This window comes from Heloderma suspectum, chromosome 3 (assembly GCF_057233095.1).
Source record: "Heloderma suspectum isolate Gila_16-S chromosome 3, 16-S_ref, whole genome shotgun sequence".
Classification (NCBI taxonomy): Eukaryota; Metazoa; Chordata; class Lepidosauria; order Squamata; family Helodermatidae; genus Heloderma; species Heloderma suspectum.
Genome location: NC_139460.1, coordinates 56,297,899 through 56,314,796, shown reverse-complemented (window position 1 = coordinate 56,314,796; position 16,898 = coordinate 56,297,899). Strand labels below are relative to the sequence as shown.

The window sequence follows — 16,898 nt, the reverse complement described above, 5'->3', positions numbered from 1 at the left end:
GTCGGATTTACTTCTGAATACGCACGGACAGGATTGCACCATAAATTGATGCTCCTTCTCTAACTGCATGATAAGAGGAAATTCCGTAGAGGTGTAGTGATGGGGTTAGTGCTCCACCCCTTAAACATCTACAGGTTCTATAACTCAGAGGCACACAATAGACCTGTTAACAAACAGGGAAGAAGTTCTATTTGCCAAGCATCTGTGATACAGGAATGTAGTCTAAACCCTCTATAAATTTACTGTACTGCACACTTCCCCCTAAATGTTAATAGTTCTGTCCCTTATGGCTCTAAATCTGAATCTGTACACTTTGGTCATCTATGAAGGCTCAGCTCCATATTCCTCCTCTGCCAGATGTGCAGAAGGTGGGGACATGGGACAAGGTCTTTTCAGTGGTGGCACTTGGGTTGTGGAATCCACTCACTAGGGAGTCTTGCCTGCTTATTTTCTGTTAATATCTACTCATCCGGTTGCAAGAATTTTATTTCCAATTGAAAGTTATCTGAGTTATGAAATTATGTTTCGCTGCTGAGTGTTTTTGTTTTCTTGTTTCAGTTTTGTTTCTGACAATGTTTTTTGAATTTTAAAAGTGTTTGTGAAGTTGTTTTGTGGACCCCTTTGAGGTTTAAAGCCAGGATAGGTGTCTTAAAGGCAGCTGTATTCACTATTTTATCTGAGCCACATTTTGCTTAATTCTAGCCCTGACCCATCCTGGGAAGGAAGTGGGGAGTAGTGAACATTTAATACTTACAACTATGGAAGGAATTGCTTGTAGATGCTGCCCTTTGGCAAGTATCCTAGTAACAGAGCCTTCATGAGCTCATACTCCTTGGATCTGATCATATTTTATTATACTGACTATTTTAAATTGAATGCCATGTTGATAGTTTCCAGCTTTAACTGAAATGTAGGATACAAACATTTTAAAAGCCATTTATTATGCATAGTTTCATATAGAACACCCTCTAGCTCTCTGAACTTGTCTTTGCATTCAAGTATTAGAATTCTCCATGTAAATTTGACTGAACTGGGTGAAAAAATCCACCTTCTGCTATTTCTTAAGAGCCCCTGTTGCAGAACTCAGAGTCAGAGAGACCACGGAGTGAAGGAAAAAGAGATTCTTTATTTAACGCGCGGGCTTAAGGCTGGAATCATTTCCAAAGAGCCAGAAGCCCCGAAATACATCAGCACATTGGTTTTATAGACATTGTGACACATATGAAACGGCTCCTCCTCCCCCTCCAGTGTGGGGTTGCAGTCCTCAACATTTCTTCTCTTAGCACCATTGTTTATAATACAAGAACTGGGTTATAGGGTAGCCATGATAAGGAGAGAACAGAAGAGAACAGCAGAGAACAAGATATACAATTGTATGACCTTTGACAAGATAAGGAATTCCTGTGTCTCGTCAGCTTACAACAATATATTCAAGGGAGAAAGAGCTCAGCAAGAACATGAAGCATGAGACTGCATGAGGCTACATAGTCTGACCCCCGATATGGCTGCTACACCCCAATTGTGTAAGCAGCTAGGCAGAAGCGTCCCATGTTCAGGTGCATTCTCAAAATTCCTGTTGTTTAACTGGGACATTTTTGGAGGATTTTTTAACATGTTTTCTAGCCCAATGTGTATGAAGAAGCTGTTTTTAGAAGTTTGATCAAACATGTACACAATAGCTTAGCATGCCCTGGTTCATGCCTAACACCAATTCATGGATTGTTTCAGAAGTTTTCTTTATTGAAGTATTTTTGATGGAAGGGAAGAATAGGGGAGTCTCATTATTTGAGTACATGGTTTGTTGTTGAGCTAAAACTCTGGGTAGTTTGTCCCTCAGCAACCCAGAGTTCTGGGTTTGCACATCGGGGGGGGGGGGGCATTCCTGGGTTGTTAATGAAAGTGGATGCAAAGCGGAAGTGGTGAGTGGGTGGGAAGTAGTGGTGAGTGGGTGCAGCAGGTGCACTCGTTGCTGCACGGCCCTATTAGTTGTTTAATCCATAGTCAGTATATGCAAGCCAGGCATATATATCATATGCTTCTCTCAAATGTACATCATGTTGTAGTTTTAAAGTGACCATTTCCTCAATGATCCTGTTGCACAAGGAAATAATTCCAAGCTTCTTTAAGCAAAAACCAGTCAGAAAGGCAAAGTAGCAGAAGGCAGGCAAATCAAAGAGAAAGAAAAGGCATTTGCCTATGATATATTTTAACAATCTAAATGTAGCAGCCCCAGAAAAGCAAATTAGGAGTGTTGTTAAACACTAATTCTATTGGTTTTACTGAGAAAGAAAATTAATAGTATGTGCACATGGAACTGACCCTTTCATTTCAGTGAATGGTTAAGACTTTGTACAAGAGCACTAAGTACTCTCTGGAGTTCCCATGTGCATAGGGAATATCTGGGTCAGAGTGTGTGTTAAAACTGTTAAGTTTCAGCTAGTACGTGCTATATTTATTAAAAGTATTTTTTATTCTTCCAGATCATCTCAGGCTTGAAGCTGACAAAATTTTTTGCATCAAACCAGATTTTACCAAGCGAATGTCTGAGCTGTTTAGTAGAACTCATTGAAGACCCAAATATAAGCCCTCCCTTAACCCTGAATGTGGTAGGCTTGCTCTCTCACCTAGGTAAGCGCTGAAGGTAATTGAGTTCATATGCCTCATGTTACATAGCTAGGGGAAGAATGTGGTATAATGCATATGTGTGGGTGTGATTTCCTTTGTATTTTGCTCTATACTGTATGGACTACTGTAATGTGCTCTACGTGGATCTGTCTTTAAAGAGTGTTTGGAAACTTCTATTGGTGCAGAATGCAGCTGCCTGGATATTTGTGGGAGCTGGGCAGTTGGCTCATGTGACACCAATACTGCACCAGCTGCACTGGTTGCCAGTACATTTCCAAACCTAATTTAAAGTGCTGGTTTTAACCTTTGCAGCCTTAAATGGTTTGGGACTAAGTTATTTGAAAGGACTGCCTTCATCCTTACCCATCCTTACTCAGTGTGCATACATCCTTATGTATGCACACTGAGGTAATCAACAATGGCCGTTCTCACTTGCCTGCCATCTGTGGCAGTTAGGTTTGTGAGTACAAAGGAGAAGACCTTTTTAGTAGTAGCCCCACCCATCTGGAAGGAGTTTCCATCATGGATTTATTAGACCCCTTTTTCACAGGTCTTCAGGAAAGCTCTGAAGACCCACTTGTTCTTGTTGGCCTTTCCTTAATTTTTAGGCTGCTGGTTTTATTTGTGATTGCTGTTTTTTATTGAATGTTATTACTTTGGTACTGTTTCTTTTATCTTGTACATCACCTTGGGATGTACAGCCTGGAATGCTGCAATCACTGGGGCATTAGATCGGGTGGCTCCGAAACACCCTCTCCCCCTGAACAAAACTCAGATTGCACCATGGTTCACCCCACGGTTGCGAGCTCAGAAGCGGGAGGTGCCACAGCTAGAGTGCCGGTGGTGAAAATCTCGCTCCGAAGACAATTGGAAATGGGTTGGAGCTGTAGCTCAGCCTATCACGTGGTGATAAGAGCAACAAAAAATAATTTTTATGCTGCCTCTATCACGTCCGCAGGGTGCTGTCCCAGGAGGCTGTTCCAAATGGTCTGGAACCTGGTTGGTCCAGTTGTTCTGGAACCAGTGGAGAATTCTAAGGCCTCCTGCAATGAATTTGCAAAACACTTTGCGGATAAAATCAACCGGATCAGGAGTGCTATTCTGTGCTGTGTGACTACAGTTAGTGAGCAAGGGGCAGTCAGTGGCAGACCAGTTGTGTGGGATCAGTTTCAGCTTCTTCCTTCTGATGAAGATGACAAGGTGCTTCCATCTTTAAGGCCGACTATCTGCTTACTTGATCCTTGCCCATCTTGGCTCATTATGAGTTTCAGGGAGAGACTCCTGGATGGGATCAAGGTGGTGGTGAATGCCTCCCTTCGGGAGGGAGTGATGCCATCAGCTCTCAAGGAGGCAGTAATAAGACTACTGTTAAAGAAGCCCTCCTTGGATCCCCATGATTTGAACAACTTTCGCCCGGTCTTGAATCTGCCATTTGGGGGCAAGGTGATTGAAAGGATGGTGGCTTTGCAGTTGCAGGCATATTTGCAAAAAGCCGATTATCTGGATCCATTTCAATCAAGCTTCAGGCCTGGGCATGGAACAGAAACGGCCTTGTTCACCTTGGTGAATGAAATGAGGAAATCTCTGGAGAGGGGTGAATGCTCCTTCCTTGTTCTCCTCGATCTCTCAGTGGCTTTTGATACCGTCAACCATGGTATCCTCCTGGACCGCCTGGAGGGATTGGGCATAGGGGGTACCGTATTACAGTGGTTCCGTTCCTTCGTCTCTGGCAGGTACCAGAGGGTAGCTCTGGGGGAGATGACTTCAGATCCTTGGCTGCTCACTTGCAAGGTGCCACAGGGTTCTATTCTTTCCCCGATGTTATTTAACATCTATGTGAAGCCGCTGAGGGCTATCATCAGGAGGTTTGGGTTGCAGTGTCACCAGTATGTGGATGACACGCAACTCTACCTCTCATTTAAATCCTCGCCCAGGTTGGCTGTAGAAACCTTGTCCAAGTGTCTGGAGTCAATGAGTGGGTGGATGAGAAGGAATAAGTTGAAACTGAATCCCAATAAAACCGAAGTACTTTTGGTGGGAGACAAGGGGAGGTTGGGGGATGTTGACCTGGTGTTGAATGGGGTGCAGCTGCCCCTGAAGGACCAGGTCCGCAGCCTGGGGGTCATTTTGGACTCCCAGTTGTCCATGGAGGCTCAGGTGTCAGCTGTGAGCTGGGCAGTGTAGTACTAACTCCATCTGATACAGCGGCTGCACCCCTACCTCCCTAACCATCTGCTCCCATCAGTAGTTCATACCTGGGTCTCATCTCACCTAGACTACTGTAATGCACTCTGTGTGGAGTTACCCTTGAAGATGGTTTGGAAGTTCCAGCTGGTGTAGAACGCGGTGGCTCGCCTGATTAAAGGCAGCCATTGGGGAGACCACATCACTCCAATGCTGAAGGAGTTGCACTGGTTACCAGTTGTTTTCTGGGCCCAATTCAAGGTGTTGGTATTGACCTTTAAAACCCTATACGGTTCCGGCCCTGTCTTTTTTAAGGAGCTCCTCCAGCAACACCAGGGATGCTGCTCTAGAAGATCAACCTCGGATGGCCTTCTGTCTGTCCCATCAGCTGAGACAGCTAGGCTGGTGAGGGCTAGAGAGAGGGCCTTCTCTGTGGTGGCCACCGCTCTGTGGAATTCCCTCCCTAGTGACTTCCGCCATGCCCCCTCTTTGCTGAGCTTCCACTGGGCTTTGAAAATCTGGCTGTTCAGGCGGGTGTTTGGGGTGGGTTAGGGTTTTTTAGAGCAATGTTTTGTTTAGTTAATCATGTAAATTTGTTGTATTGTGTGTTATTTGTATTGTATGCAGCCTAGAGTGGCCAGGTAGCCAGCTAGATGGGCGGCTAATAAATCTAATAAATAAATAAATTTATAACTGAAACTCATCCAGTAAAACTGGATGATAAAATTTGTCAGGTACCCCACTAAAATGTAATCTGAAAGAGTTGTATGAGTTTCGGGACAATACTTCCTTGGATGAGAATGTAATGCTATTGAGCCAGGCATGAACATAACACCTTAGTTCTTGCAAGAAAACTAGGAATAGTAACAAATACAAAATTGGCATGGCAAATTGAATACTAGTGTGCATGCAGCGACATAGTGTATGTACTTCATCCCTAGAAATGTGGCAACATCATGTGGTTCCTTGCAGATATAACAGACTTGGAGGGAACATGTGAAGCCCAAAGTGGGAGGGATGAAAGATCAAACTAGTTTTTTGTTCTAAGATTAAAATTAACTTTCCTCAAAAGTATAAGAGCTGAAATTCAGAAGCAACTGGAACTTCTTTGATTTGCTGAATTTAGTTACCTTGTGTCCTGACAGATTTAAAGAAAATTAAACATGTAGGCTCAGGGGGTCTGATTAAGATATAATTGATAGTAGGGAGGGGAAATATATTGCTATTCAGGCTCATCATTTCTGAAATATTTTCTAATTCCCACTTTGCTAGATATTTTACTTCTCGTGTTAATGATCACACATATTTTTAATTACATGTGTGTTTGCATGTTAGTTCTAGACAATGAGACCAGAGAAGCCCTCCAGAATACTTACAATCTGTGTAGTGTTCTGGCAGGTGTGATTCTTCGAAGTTCTGTCAATCCTATTGATCCAGTATTACTACAGGTAAGAAAATGTAAAGCTTAATGCTTTACATAACAAAAGTTATTCTTATAAAGCTTATTTATTATTTCTATTATTTATGTTTCACCTTTCTTCCCTGGAACTCATAGGATTTCCAGGTGGTCTCCCATCCAGGCACTATGCTGACTCAAACCAGCTTAGCTTTAACAAGGTTGCTGTTTCATTTGGCTTCAGACCATGCTGAAATGCAAATGTAGTGACCAAAACAATGTACAGTGCCAGCCACTCTACTGATTCCAAACAAATATGTGAAGCTGTAATTTTATACTCTTAATTGACTTAAATTGAAAATATGTATTGGTGGCTGCCTAGATTTGCATCTATACAGCCGTTTTTGCTTTCCATTCTTCATGGTCTAAAATAGGGATGTATGGACTGTGTAAAATCTGCTCCGTCTGTGTTTCACGGATTGTCAGGCACCTTTTGTTCCGTCATCTGCTCACAGATGGATGTGAATTTTTTTTTCATCATGAAGAAAAATATGCAAATAATTACCTAAGAGGTTTCGTAACAATTTACATAATTTATCTTAGTACATAATATTTAGCACATTATCCCCCATTCCATTCAACTTTTCCTCAGCAGAAACTTGCATATTTTCCTACAAATAAATATGCATACATTTCAGGAAAGTAAAAAAAAAATCATCTGAAAGTCCACGGACTCTGCATGTCCTGAGGGGGTCACTCTGCAGTGGATTCTGCAGGTAATTTTCTTAGAAATCTGAGCTCATTTTAGTCCATCTCAAATTTCTCCAGCATCCCTAATGTAAAATAATGGGTGCATACTAATATCAACCACATAGCGACTGCCTTTTTCAGGTTTGATTAAAACCAAAACTTGATTGACGAGGCTTCCTGGGAGAAACTGAGGGGATAGTTGGCTGCCTCCGAACTTGGAGGCGGGTGACTATCCAATGCAGGGTGGGCAGAGCATGGAGGGGATCCCCTCCTCTGCACTCCAGCCACCCTGCCTTTGCGGCTAGATGGCGCTTGGGAGTGCCCTCTTTTTGCCTACTCCGTGCTGCTCTTCGGAATGCAGTGCCGGGGATGAACCACGCTGCCTACAAGGGGGTGGGGAATGAGGTTCATGGGAACTGAGCTCAGAGCTCTAGCTCTGAGCTTGGTGCCCAGAAACTGAAAAATCCTATGGCCATCTAGATGCTGTCTAGCAGCCATAGGATTGCACCCTGAGTTGGTTTAATACTAATATTTGTTCTGTTTCATATCTGCACTTGAGTGGTTTAATATCCCAATATGACTATTTTGTTTTATAAATGGAACAAAAATAAGACTATATGTTATGATTTTAGTACAGTTTTGAAATTGTATATAATCTAGTTCTAGATCTGAAAATGGAGCACAAATGGTTCTAATGCAAATAAATATTTTCCTCTTAACTTGGAGTTCAGCAAGCTGTGCCTTTTACAGTGCAATTCTGTACATGCCTACTTAGAAAGAAGTCCCACTGAGTTCAGTGAGAGGCTTACTCCCAAGTAAGTGGGTATTGAATTGAATCCTCAGTTATCTTAATTGGTTTTCTTTTTGTTTCTCAGAGTATTCAACTGCTACAGAAATTGACCTACAATTCAAGAGTGTTCCATGCCAGTGCTAATATTGATGACTTAATTTCATTCCTTATGCTTCGGGTGTAAGTACCTTCTTAGGGTTAAATATTTAGCTAACAGAGGGAGCAATCCTATGGCCACTAGTCAGCAGCTAGACAGCCATAGGATATGTGGTTTTCCGGGAACTGACCTTCCCTCTCCCCTCCTGTGCACTGCCTCGCAGAACACAGAACGGAACAGCCCCGCACTCCCCGCTCAGAAGAGGAGCGTGGAGCAGCTAAAACAGGGCATTCTGGGGCGGGGAAGGTGGAAATGCCGGTACAACACATCCTATGTGTCATCTGGTAGCCTCCTCCCCCGCTCTGCCTTCCCCATGGCTAGACAGCCAAAATCAGCTGTCTAGCCACAAATGCAGGGCAGGAGAAGCATGAGGGGAACGATCCCCTCCATGCATCTCCTGCCCTGCATTGGATAGGCGGTCGCCTCCAAGTTTGGAGGCGGCTGCCTATCCCCATAGGATTGTGCCCTAAGGCAAGAATTCTCTACACACTTACTTGGGAGTAAATCTCATTGAGCTTTTGAGTAGACTTGTACAGAATTGCACTATGTGGATCAACTAAGGGGTACACCTCATTAAACACAGTGGGTCCTACTTCTGAGTAAACATGCCTTGGTTTGTGCTGCATCTTGTGAGATGTTTAGTCACTCAGTTACAAACCACAAGAGGACAGGGCTTACTATCTGAAATTCAACACAATTGAGACAACAGAAGAAGGGTAACTGAGAAAAAAATGCATTTGTCAGTTACTTGTGCTTAGGCTTGGTTGCAGTTGCATATGGGGACTAAGGGGTTGTGCCAAAGGCTCATGGAAAAAACTAGGTTTTGAGGAGGGATTCAAAGGAAGCGAGAGAGGTCCTCTCAGATATAGTTCCAGGCAGGAGTTGCAGTAAGGGAGAAAGGACAGATTTGTTGGGGAAAAAAGGAGGCTTTTTGACAGTTTAGGGTGGTGGAGCTGTAGGTCCAAAGCTCCTCCAACAGAGGTATATTGGGATATGAAAGCAGAAAGATCGGAGGCAGGGACCTGATCTTACAGTAAGCATTTCTTGCCATGTGTACTCTAAAGAATAAGATATGGAGACATTCACACATGCGCACATGTTCCCTGGTGGTCTTCTATGCAGATTCGCCTATGCCCAGACCTTTTTAGTTTCAGGCACAGGACTTCATCAGGCACTTTCAGGACATTTTCCAAAAGACAGTAAAAGAAGAGTGGTTGGCCTGGCCCTCAATCAGCTTTTTTATCATAGAACTGTAAACCAAATTTTCTTGCTGATGCTGATCTTTCAGCTGGTAACTCTATATGCAAGGCAACTCTGCACAAGAGGCCCCAAAATGAGGCCCAACTTTCTTCTTATGCTATGTAGGTGCCCTCATTTAGTATAGTTCTACTGTGGTATTGGGTCTTAATAGCTGGAGTTTAACTTGCACAATGCTTGATTGATTAGGGCTTCAGTGCTGCTTTGAGAGCCTATCTAGGCCAGAGTGGCAGCATATAAATGAAAAAAATAAATGAAATAGTACAAATAACCTTTTTCTTTCAGCACGTATCATAAAGATATTTACACATGGCCTTGCATTCCACTTGCCTTAATAATGTTTATTCTTGAGCAAGTTATTCTGTAGTCCCAACACTAAAGCCATTCTGACAGAGCTGTACGTGGATGGGCAGGATAGTGTGTGTTTTGGGTAGTTCAGTGGGTTGTATGTATCTGTAAAACTGCCTTAAAGCATTTTATTTTACACTGAGCTACACAAAGCTCAATAAGGGACAGAATCTAGGCATATGGTAAATATAATATGCTGATTTACTTATATATGAAACCATCCCACTGAACTATATAGCAATATTTGGTTCAGTAGGGAATAACAATTAACTTGAAAGAATCAGCTTATACAAGAAAGTAAATGTTGAATTCTATAAATGCATTTAAACAACAAATCAATTTGTTTATTTTGACTTTTATTTTAGTCAGTCTACAGAAGATGGGCTAACTATACCATGCCTAGGACTTATGGCAAATCTGTGTCGACACAATCTATCCATTCAAGCACACATCAAGTCACTGGTAGGAATCTTCCTTTATTGAAGGCTTTTTGATGGAAGGAAAGAATGGGGGAGTCTCATTATTTGAGCATTTGAAGCCTTCACATCTTAAGAGAGCAATCCTATGGATACTAGACACTGTCTAGACTGCCATAGGATTTTACAGTTTCTGGAAACCGAGGTCAACCATCCGACCTTGGTTTCCAGAAACCACACTCCACGCCCCCTTGTAGCCAGTGTGGTTCTTTCCATGTTGCTGCCTTCTCTGCACTCATAAAAGGAGCGTGGAGAGGGTGAAAGGAGGGCAGTCTCAGGGGTGGGGAGGGGAGGAGACTGCAGAAGCCGCTTTAGACGGCTTCCTGTTGGGTCTCTGGGTCCCTTCCCAAAACCATGGCTAGATGTGTGAAAATGTGCATCTAGCCACAAATGCAGGATGGCTGGAGCACAGAGGAGAGGATCCCCTCGGTGCTCTGTTCACCCTGCATTGTGTAGGCATCAGCTTCCAAGTTCGGAGGCTGACATCTATCTCGATAGGATTGTGCCCTAAGTGATTTTAAGTGAAAGTTGATTTTTTTGTCTTGGTTCTGTGTAGCGGCATGAGCACAAAATTGCTTTCAAAGCACATGGAAGAAAATGGAATTTGGAGAAAATCTTTAGTTAATCTGGGGCGCTTTGCTTCCATGTTTAGAAACTTAGCATAGGTGATAAGACATATCTTGTTTATCTTACGTTATTAAGACAATCTTATGTTAATGAAACCAGAGGAAGAGAACACCAATTTGAAACAAAAAAGAAATCAAGAAAAGAGGAGTTGTATCCAAAGAGAATTCTCCACAGCACTTTTGGATAGAACTCCTGTTTTTGGTCACTTCAACAAACACCAGATCTGATACTTGTAAGTTGCGTGCCAAAGAAAGTAAGGACGGTGATTCTCTCTTCAATGCCTAACAATGCAGCAATCTCAGACCAGAATTCCAAGCCTGGTGCCATTCTTTATTATAATAAAACTAAAAGTAGCATGGACACCTGTGGCCGGATGGTCTCCACATACTCTTCCAAGCACATGATCAAACAATGGCCAATGGTGGTATGTAAAGACATAGTTGACATTGCTTTTTAAATGGTTATTGTTTGAAAGCTGAATAATGCACTATGGTTTCCTTTCTCAACCTGGTGCCCTTCAGATGTGTTGGACTGCAACTCCGATCATTCCCAGCCAGCATGCTCAATGGCCATGGTGGATGGGGATTATGGGAGTTGCAGTAGAACACATCTGAAGAGCACCAGGATAGGGAAGGCTGCACTATGGAGAGAGCATCTCTTCCTCATAGACCTTGGTCTGTAGTTGGACAAATCCTGGGTTGATCTAGAAACATAGCCAACCTGCCTGGGACATCAAGAGAGGCAGCGTCAAAACTGGTAGGGTCTACTACTGCTGACACTAGGAAAACAGAGCCATGTGTCATCTCTGTGATTGTATATAGGCTGCTTGAGTAGCATATGCTATGGTTGTGAAGGGTGTGAGTTTTATTTTTGTTATAGGTAATTTACAACTCATGCTAATTGCACTTATATTTATGTAACTCTTATGATTATATGTATGCTAATGGCACAGGGTTTTTTTAATGTTTTAGAAACGGGGGTGAGAACCCACATATTGTTATTGTAGATTTTTGTACTTTGCATTGTGAGGTATTATTGGTCCCAATTATTCATGTGTAACTATATGTTTTATTGGAAAAGGAAAGTTCTCAATGAAGGCGTGATTTTTACTTACAAATAGTGTGAGGGTTAATACCTTCCACCAGATATTCTATTTGTGTGGCATTCTTTGAGTACATTTGACCTCCAAACCAGATTGATGCAGTCAATTTTTCTGTTGACAGGGGGTTAATATTCTAGTCAAACTTTATGGCTCAGAATGTATTGACTTAGTATGCGATCTTCTCAAATGCAATTTTTTCTTGGACTGCTTTCTCTTTTTCCTCTGTACTAGCCTAACGTGAAGGGTTTCTATCGCACTCTGATCAGCTTCTTGGCCCACAGTAGCCTAACGATGGTCGTATTTGCACTTTCAGTATTATCAAGCCTTACATTAAATGAAGAAGTTGGAGAAAAGGTAAGGATGTGTTTTATTTCGTTTTGAAAGAAGCTTCCTCATCAGGCATGTTAATCTCGCAGATAAGAATATTTGTGGTAAGATGTGGAATTACACAAGCATCCTGTACAAGTAAAGTAATCTGGATCCATTCTACTATGCATATCTTTTACAACCCCATTGAATCATATTTATTACTACCATGTTTTGTGTTTGTAGGTTTGCTTTGATATAGCTGGGTATGTGATGGCTGCAAAGTTCAAATGATCGTAAACCTGGCTTGTTTGTTTAGCTTTTCCATTCCAGAAACATTCATCAGACTTTCCAGCTAATATTCAACATACTTGTGAATGGTGATGGAACACTAACAAGAAAGTATTCTGTTGATCTGCTCATGGATCTCCTGAAGAATCCCAAGATTGCAGATTATCTTACCAAGTATGATTTACAAAATGAACTCAACTATACGTATTCTTCTTTGGGGATCTCCAGTATATTCCTTAATTCTTGTGTACATTTTTCTACATGTTATCTGTCCTAATCTCTGCATGTTGGAGAATTTTGTTGCCATAGTTTCCCAACCATTTCTTCAACACTTTACAGATGACAGAACATAAGCTCTGTCTTGCATTTTACAGTCCTCCCCTGTAGCTCTATGCATAGTTTCCAGCCTATGGATGGTGAGGGAATTGGGATTATGGCCATCCTGCCTTCAGTGACTGACAACAAGCAGTCTGGATCTGATTTCTAAAGCAATGCTTTCTGGGCTCTATCAAATTTCACCGTGTATTGAAAGATGATGAAAGCATGTGTTGCGGAAGTCACCATCTTAGAATAGGTATTCCCTTCTCTCCCTGAAATAGTTGAAACAGCAACATCTAAGGCCTGAAGAGTGGACATTTTCCATCTCCCCGCCCCCACCCCTTCACTGCAGGGGGTTGCCACTGGATAGAGGCAAGAGCTATAGACTGTCCAGCTTCTTGGCTTTTTCAATGTTGGCACCCACTTTATGAAATGCTCTGCCCAGAGAAATGTGTCAAGAAATACCTTTATTCTCCTTCCACCAGCAGGTAAATTTACAACAGCAGTGCCCATTCAACAAACGTGAAACATATTTGGTTTTGCCTACCTCAGCAACTGCGGGATCTGAAATTTCACAAGAGCGGAATGAACAGGAAATTATGCTATTATTCTGATAATGGCTCCTTCCTAGAACGCTGGAATCAACAGCAAGTCTCTAGCTGTATTCAAAAGCGGCAGAACCATGTTTTAAAAATTGATTTTTAAATGGACTTTTAAAGAAATGATGGTGTATGGATTTTTTAATGTAAAGCAGTGGGAGAGACCACTCCATTGGCTCTGCTGAGAGATTAGTTGCATTTGGCTCCTCTCCTTCGAATGTTTCCATTCAAGTGGGTCATTATAAGAACTTTATAACTTTTAAGAACTGGTGCTTGAGTTCACTTTCTTACTCCCTACCCATCTCTTTTTTCCTTTTGTGTTGTGTCATCTAAATTGTAACCCTGCAGGAAGGGACCATTTTATTGTTGTTTTATTGGTCTGATGAAATATGCTCTGGGAGCCTTTTTAGCTGAAGAGCAGAACAGAAATGCATAAAATAAAATAAACATCTGCTCATTGAGCCGTCTTGGTTAATTCGAATTGTATTACCAATAGCGATGTAAATGGGAAAAATTGACATTTTGGGGAAATTATTACTATTATTACTTATAATAAATAGAAAAATATGCCTTTTTTAGTGCTCTTTACAGAGCACTTTACATCACTTCATTATTTTATATGTATTATAAAATAATGTATTACTTATTAATGTATTAATTACTTATTAATGTATTACATATAACTTGATTGGCTCATAAAATTATAATTAAAATTGAAAATATTTTAAAGTAAACTTGAGATTGGAGGCTTCAGTCTAGTGCGTGTGTGGCAACCTGATAGGGTTGTGCCTTTACCATCTTAATTTTTGTTCATTTTAAAAGTTGTCTCTAGCAGTGGTGTCAGTCCCATGCCTATGCCATAGAAAACTACTGAGTTATTTAGGGTTAGAGGGTTTATTTTGCTCAGATGTAGGCTGAATCTACACATAACAGTTGTATTGTTATCATACCGTTATAACTATTGGTACACATGACACCAATGGGCACCAATAGTTATGATAACGGTATAACTGCAATGTGTAGGTTCAGCCGTCATTCCATAATGGTGAGGTCTAGTTGGGAGCTTTATTTCAAAACGATGCTGGCAATCTTACAGAGAGGATTTTAAAAAACACTATTCCGCCATGGATTCAACATTTCCAAAAACTTTACTTCTGAAGTGTTAGATAAATCTTACTGTTAGGTAGTTTTTAGAAATAATTTTGGCAGAGTAAAGACTGAGTAGTTATATATGAACACCTTTCCTTAAACATTTTATTAATCATTCAAAAATAATCATAATCCAAAATTGTTCAATTTTAGGGGTGGGTGAGCAAAAAGGTCCTTGGGGAAAAAAACGGAAGAAAATGTTTTCTTCCTAATGGCTTTTTTTTTTCCCCCAAGGCCTTCACATCATTCATTGTTAAGTAATGTGTAAGAACTAGCTTTTGACTTATTGCACATTGATGCCCAGATCCCAAGCATTTATTTGGTGATATCTACTTGCAGTACTGATATGTTGTGTTTGTGCCATTTTACTAATTCACACTTGGTGTATAGTCCCTGAAAACAGTGTCCATGTTCAAACAATCGTATCTTGAGTTAAAAAGCCAAGATATAAACAGGCCTTTTCCTGCATACTTTGCTCTGTTGTGTAAGCCACGATTAAACTAGGAAGCCTCTTACAATAATAATTATTCCATCCAATCTCGGAAAGGTTACCTGCTTTAGAACAAGCCGGGACATTTAACCATAGTTTGAAGTTGGTTTAATATCCTGGCTTTCCAAAGTTGGGAGCGATAGTTTTTTGGTTCAGTCAAAACACAAAACTATATAGTTCAGAGGCTTCCTGCTTTAAACATGGCTTGTATGAAGGGATAGGCGAAGGACCTGCTTGCTGAAGCAAAAAGGCTTGTTCCTATCTCAGCTCATGAAACCTGAATATGATCATCTGAACAGAACTGGTGTTGTCTGGCACCTTGAGCCTTGGGATCAGCCCATCTCTATCATGACTCATTGAAGATTCTTAATTAAAAGTATACTATTGTAAATTTTAAAATGAAGGATGAATAATGCTGCTTTCAGATCACTAAGAAATCCCCATTTTGATTATATTACACCAAAATAAAAGAAATCTAAACATTTTTTTTTCTTTCAACAATGTAGGTATGAACATTTTACATCTTGCCTCAATCAGGTGCTAGGCCTCCTTCATGGAAGAGATGCAGATTCATCAGAAAAGGTACTTTACAGATGAACAGCTGCATAATGGTACACCTTAATAGGATCTAGACATCCATCATTCTGACATCTAGCCCCAGTTCTGTCCTTAACTTTAGGAATTTAAGTCAATGCCATTCTTTGGAATATAGTGATAAATATAGTGATATTTGGAATATAGTAATAAGTATTCATACCTACAGGTATTGGGCAATTAGGCCTGTGTTTCATAATGTTGTGCTTTAACCACTATAGTGTTTTACTTCTTCTAAAACCTTTGCAGAATAAACTTCTATAAATATCAGCAGTGTGTTAGAGTAAATCATACCTTCCTTTTCCACAGATAAATGTAGTTCTGCAAATAACTGCATCTATTCTAAATTGTGTAGTAAGGTATATAGCCTTTGTAATGCTGAGCAAATATGTATTTATTACTTGGATAATATTTGAAGTCCAGCTGTGAAGATTATGCTATGTTTAACTCCATATTTAGTGAACTTTATGTCCACTGTACAGTTATACAAAATTCCTCTGATAACAGGGATTGCCTGGCCAGAGGTCAGTAGTAGAACACATGCTTCAAATGCAGAAGGTTCCAGGCTCAGTCCCTGATATCTCCAGTTAAAGTGTCCTGGATGGCAGGGTTGGAAGAAAACTGAGATCTTGCAGAGCAGCTACCAGTCAGAGTAGACAATACTAGGCTGAATGGATCAGTGGTATGTTTCAGTGTAAGACAGCTTTATATGGAAGACTCCATTCGTACCCTAAGGAGGTAGGGTTTTGTGCAACTCCTTTTTTAAACTAATAGCAAACCAACATTTTCAGCTCTGTAACATTTCTTGGAAAAACAGGTAAAATAAACCATCTGTTAAAACTTTCATTACTATAGTATTTTGGCCCTGAAATGAAGTTTTCCAGTTGGAACTGAAACAGATACTGTCATAAAGAGTATATTGTTTGTGAAAATAGAAAACATGTATTCTTCTACTTCCTGCTCAGGTGTTAGAGTTACTACTTGCCTTCTGTTCAGTAACAGAACTCCGTCATGTCTTGCGTCAAGCAATATTGGAACCAAATACGGCAAGTTGTGGAAGTACAAGACTTGCAACTCGATCTAAGCCTTCAGAGCCATCTATTGTCTTAGTACATTGGTCAAACCAGCCTTTGGAAGCATCTGAAAACTGCTCGACTCTTGCCTTAGAGCTGTTCAGGGAGATATTTGAGGTACCCAATTCTTCTAGAATAGGTTTGAAATGGCTTCTCAGTCAGCTAATCCATCCATAGGGCAGATGGGTTACTTGCTCTAGTATCATAACTGTGTCTCCAAAAGAAGGAACTTGTTTCGCTTTTAGCCCTAGCCATTTTGTAGATATTAAGCACCTGGCTTGCAGCCAATCTAGCCTTGTTGTTGCTGGTTGCTTTGTATGAAAACAACAAATGGGAGCCAATATAAAGAATGTTCCTATGTTTTAT

At 40.9% G+C, this 16,898-nt stretch overlaps 1 protein-coding gene across 6 annotated transcripts in view; it reads left to right on the top strand.

Annotated features, from left to right (window-relative positions):
• Positions 1-16,898, top strand: part of CIP2A (cellular inhibitor of PP2A) — a 38,877-nt gene that overhangs the window by 886 nt on the left and 21,093 nt on the right. For 2 of the 6 annotated variants that reach the window (XM_084843329.1, XM_084843331.1), the window contains exons 2-9: positions 2,481-2,628; positions 6,145-6,257; positions 7,831-7,925; positions 9,873-9,969; positions 11,944-12,066; positions 12,338-12,483; positions 15,372-15,447; positions 16,425-16,649. In XM_084843329.1, the coding sequence (XP_084699455.1) occupies positions 2,481-2,628; positions 6,145-6,257; positions 7,831-7,925; positions 9,873-9,969; positions 11,944-12,066; positions 12,338-12,483; positions 15,372-15,447; positions 16,425-16,649 (1,023 nt within the window). Of the gene's footprint in view, positions 1-2,480; positions 2,642-6,144; positions 6,258-7,830; positions 7,926-9,872; positions 9,970-11,943; positions 12,067-12,337; positions 12,484-15,371; positions 15,448-16,424; positions 16,650-16,898 lie in introns of those variants that run through there. The other 4 variants (XM_084843332.1, XM_084843333.1, XM_084843330.1 and 1 more) reach the window with 3 other exon arrangements.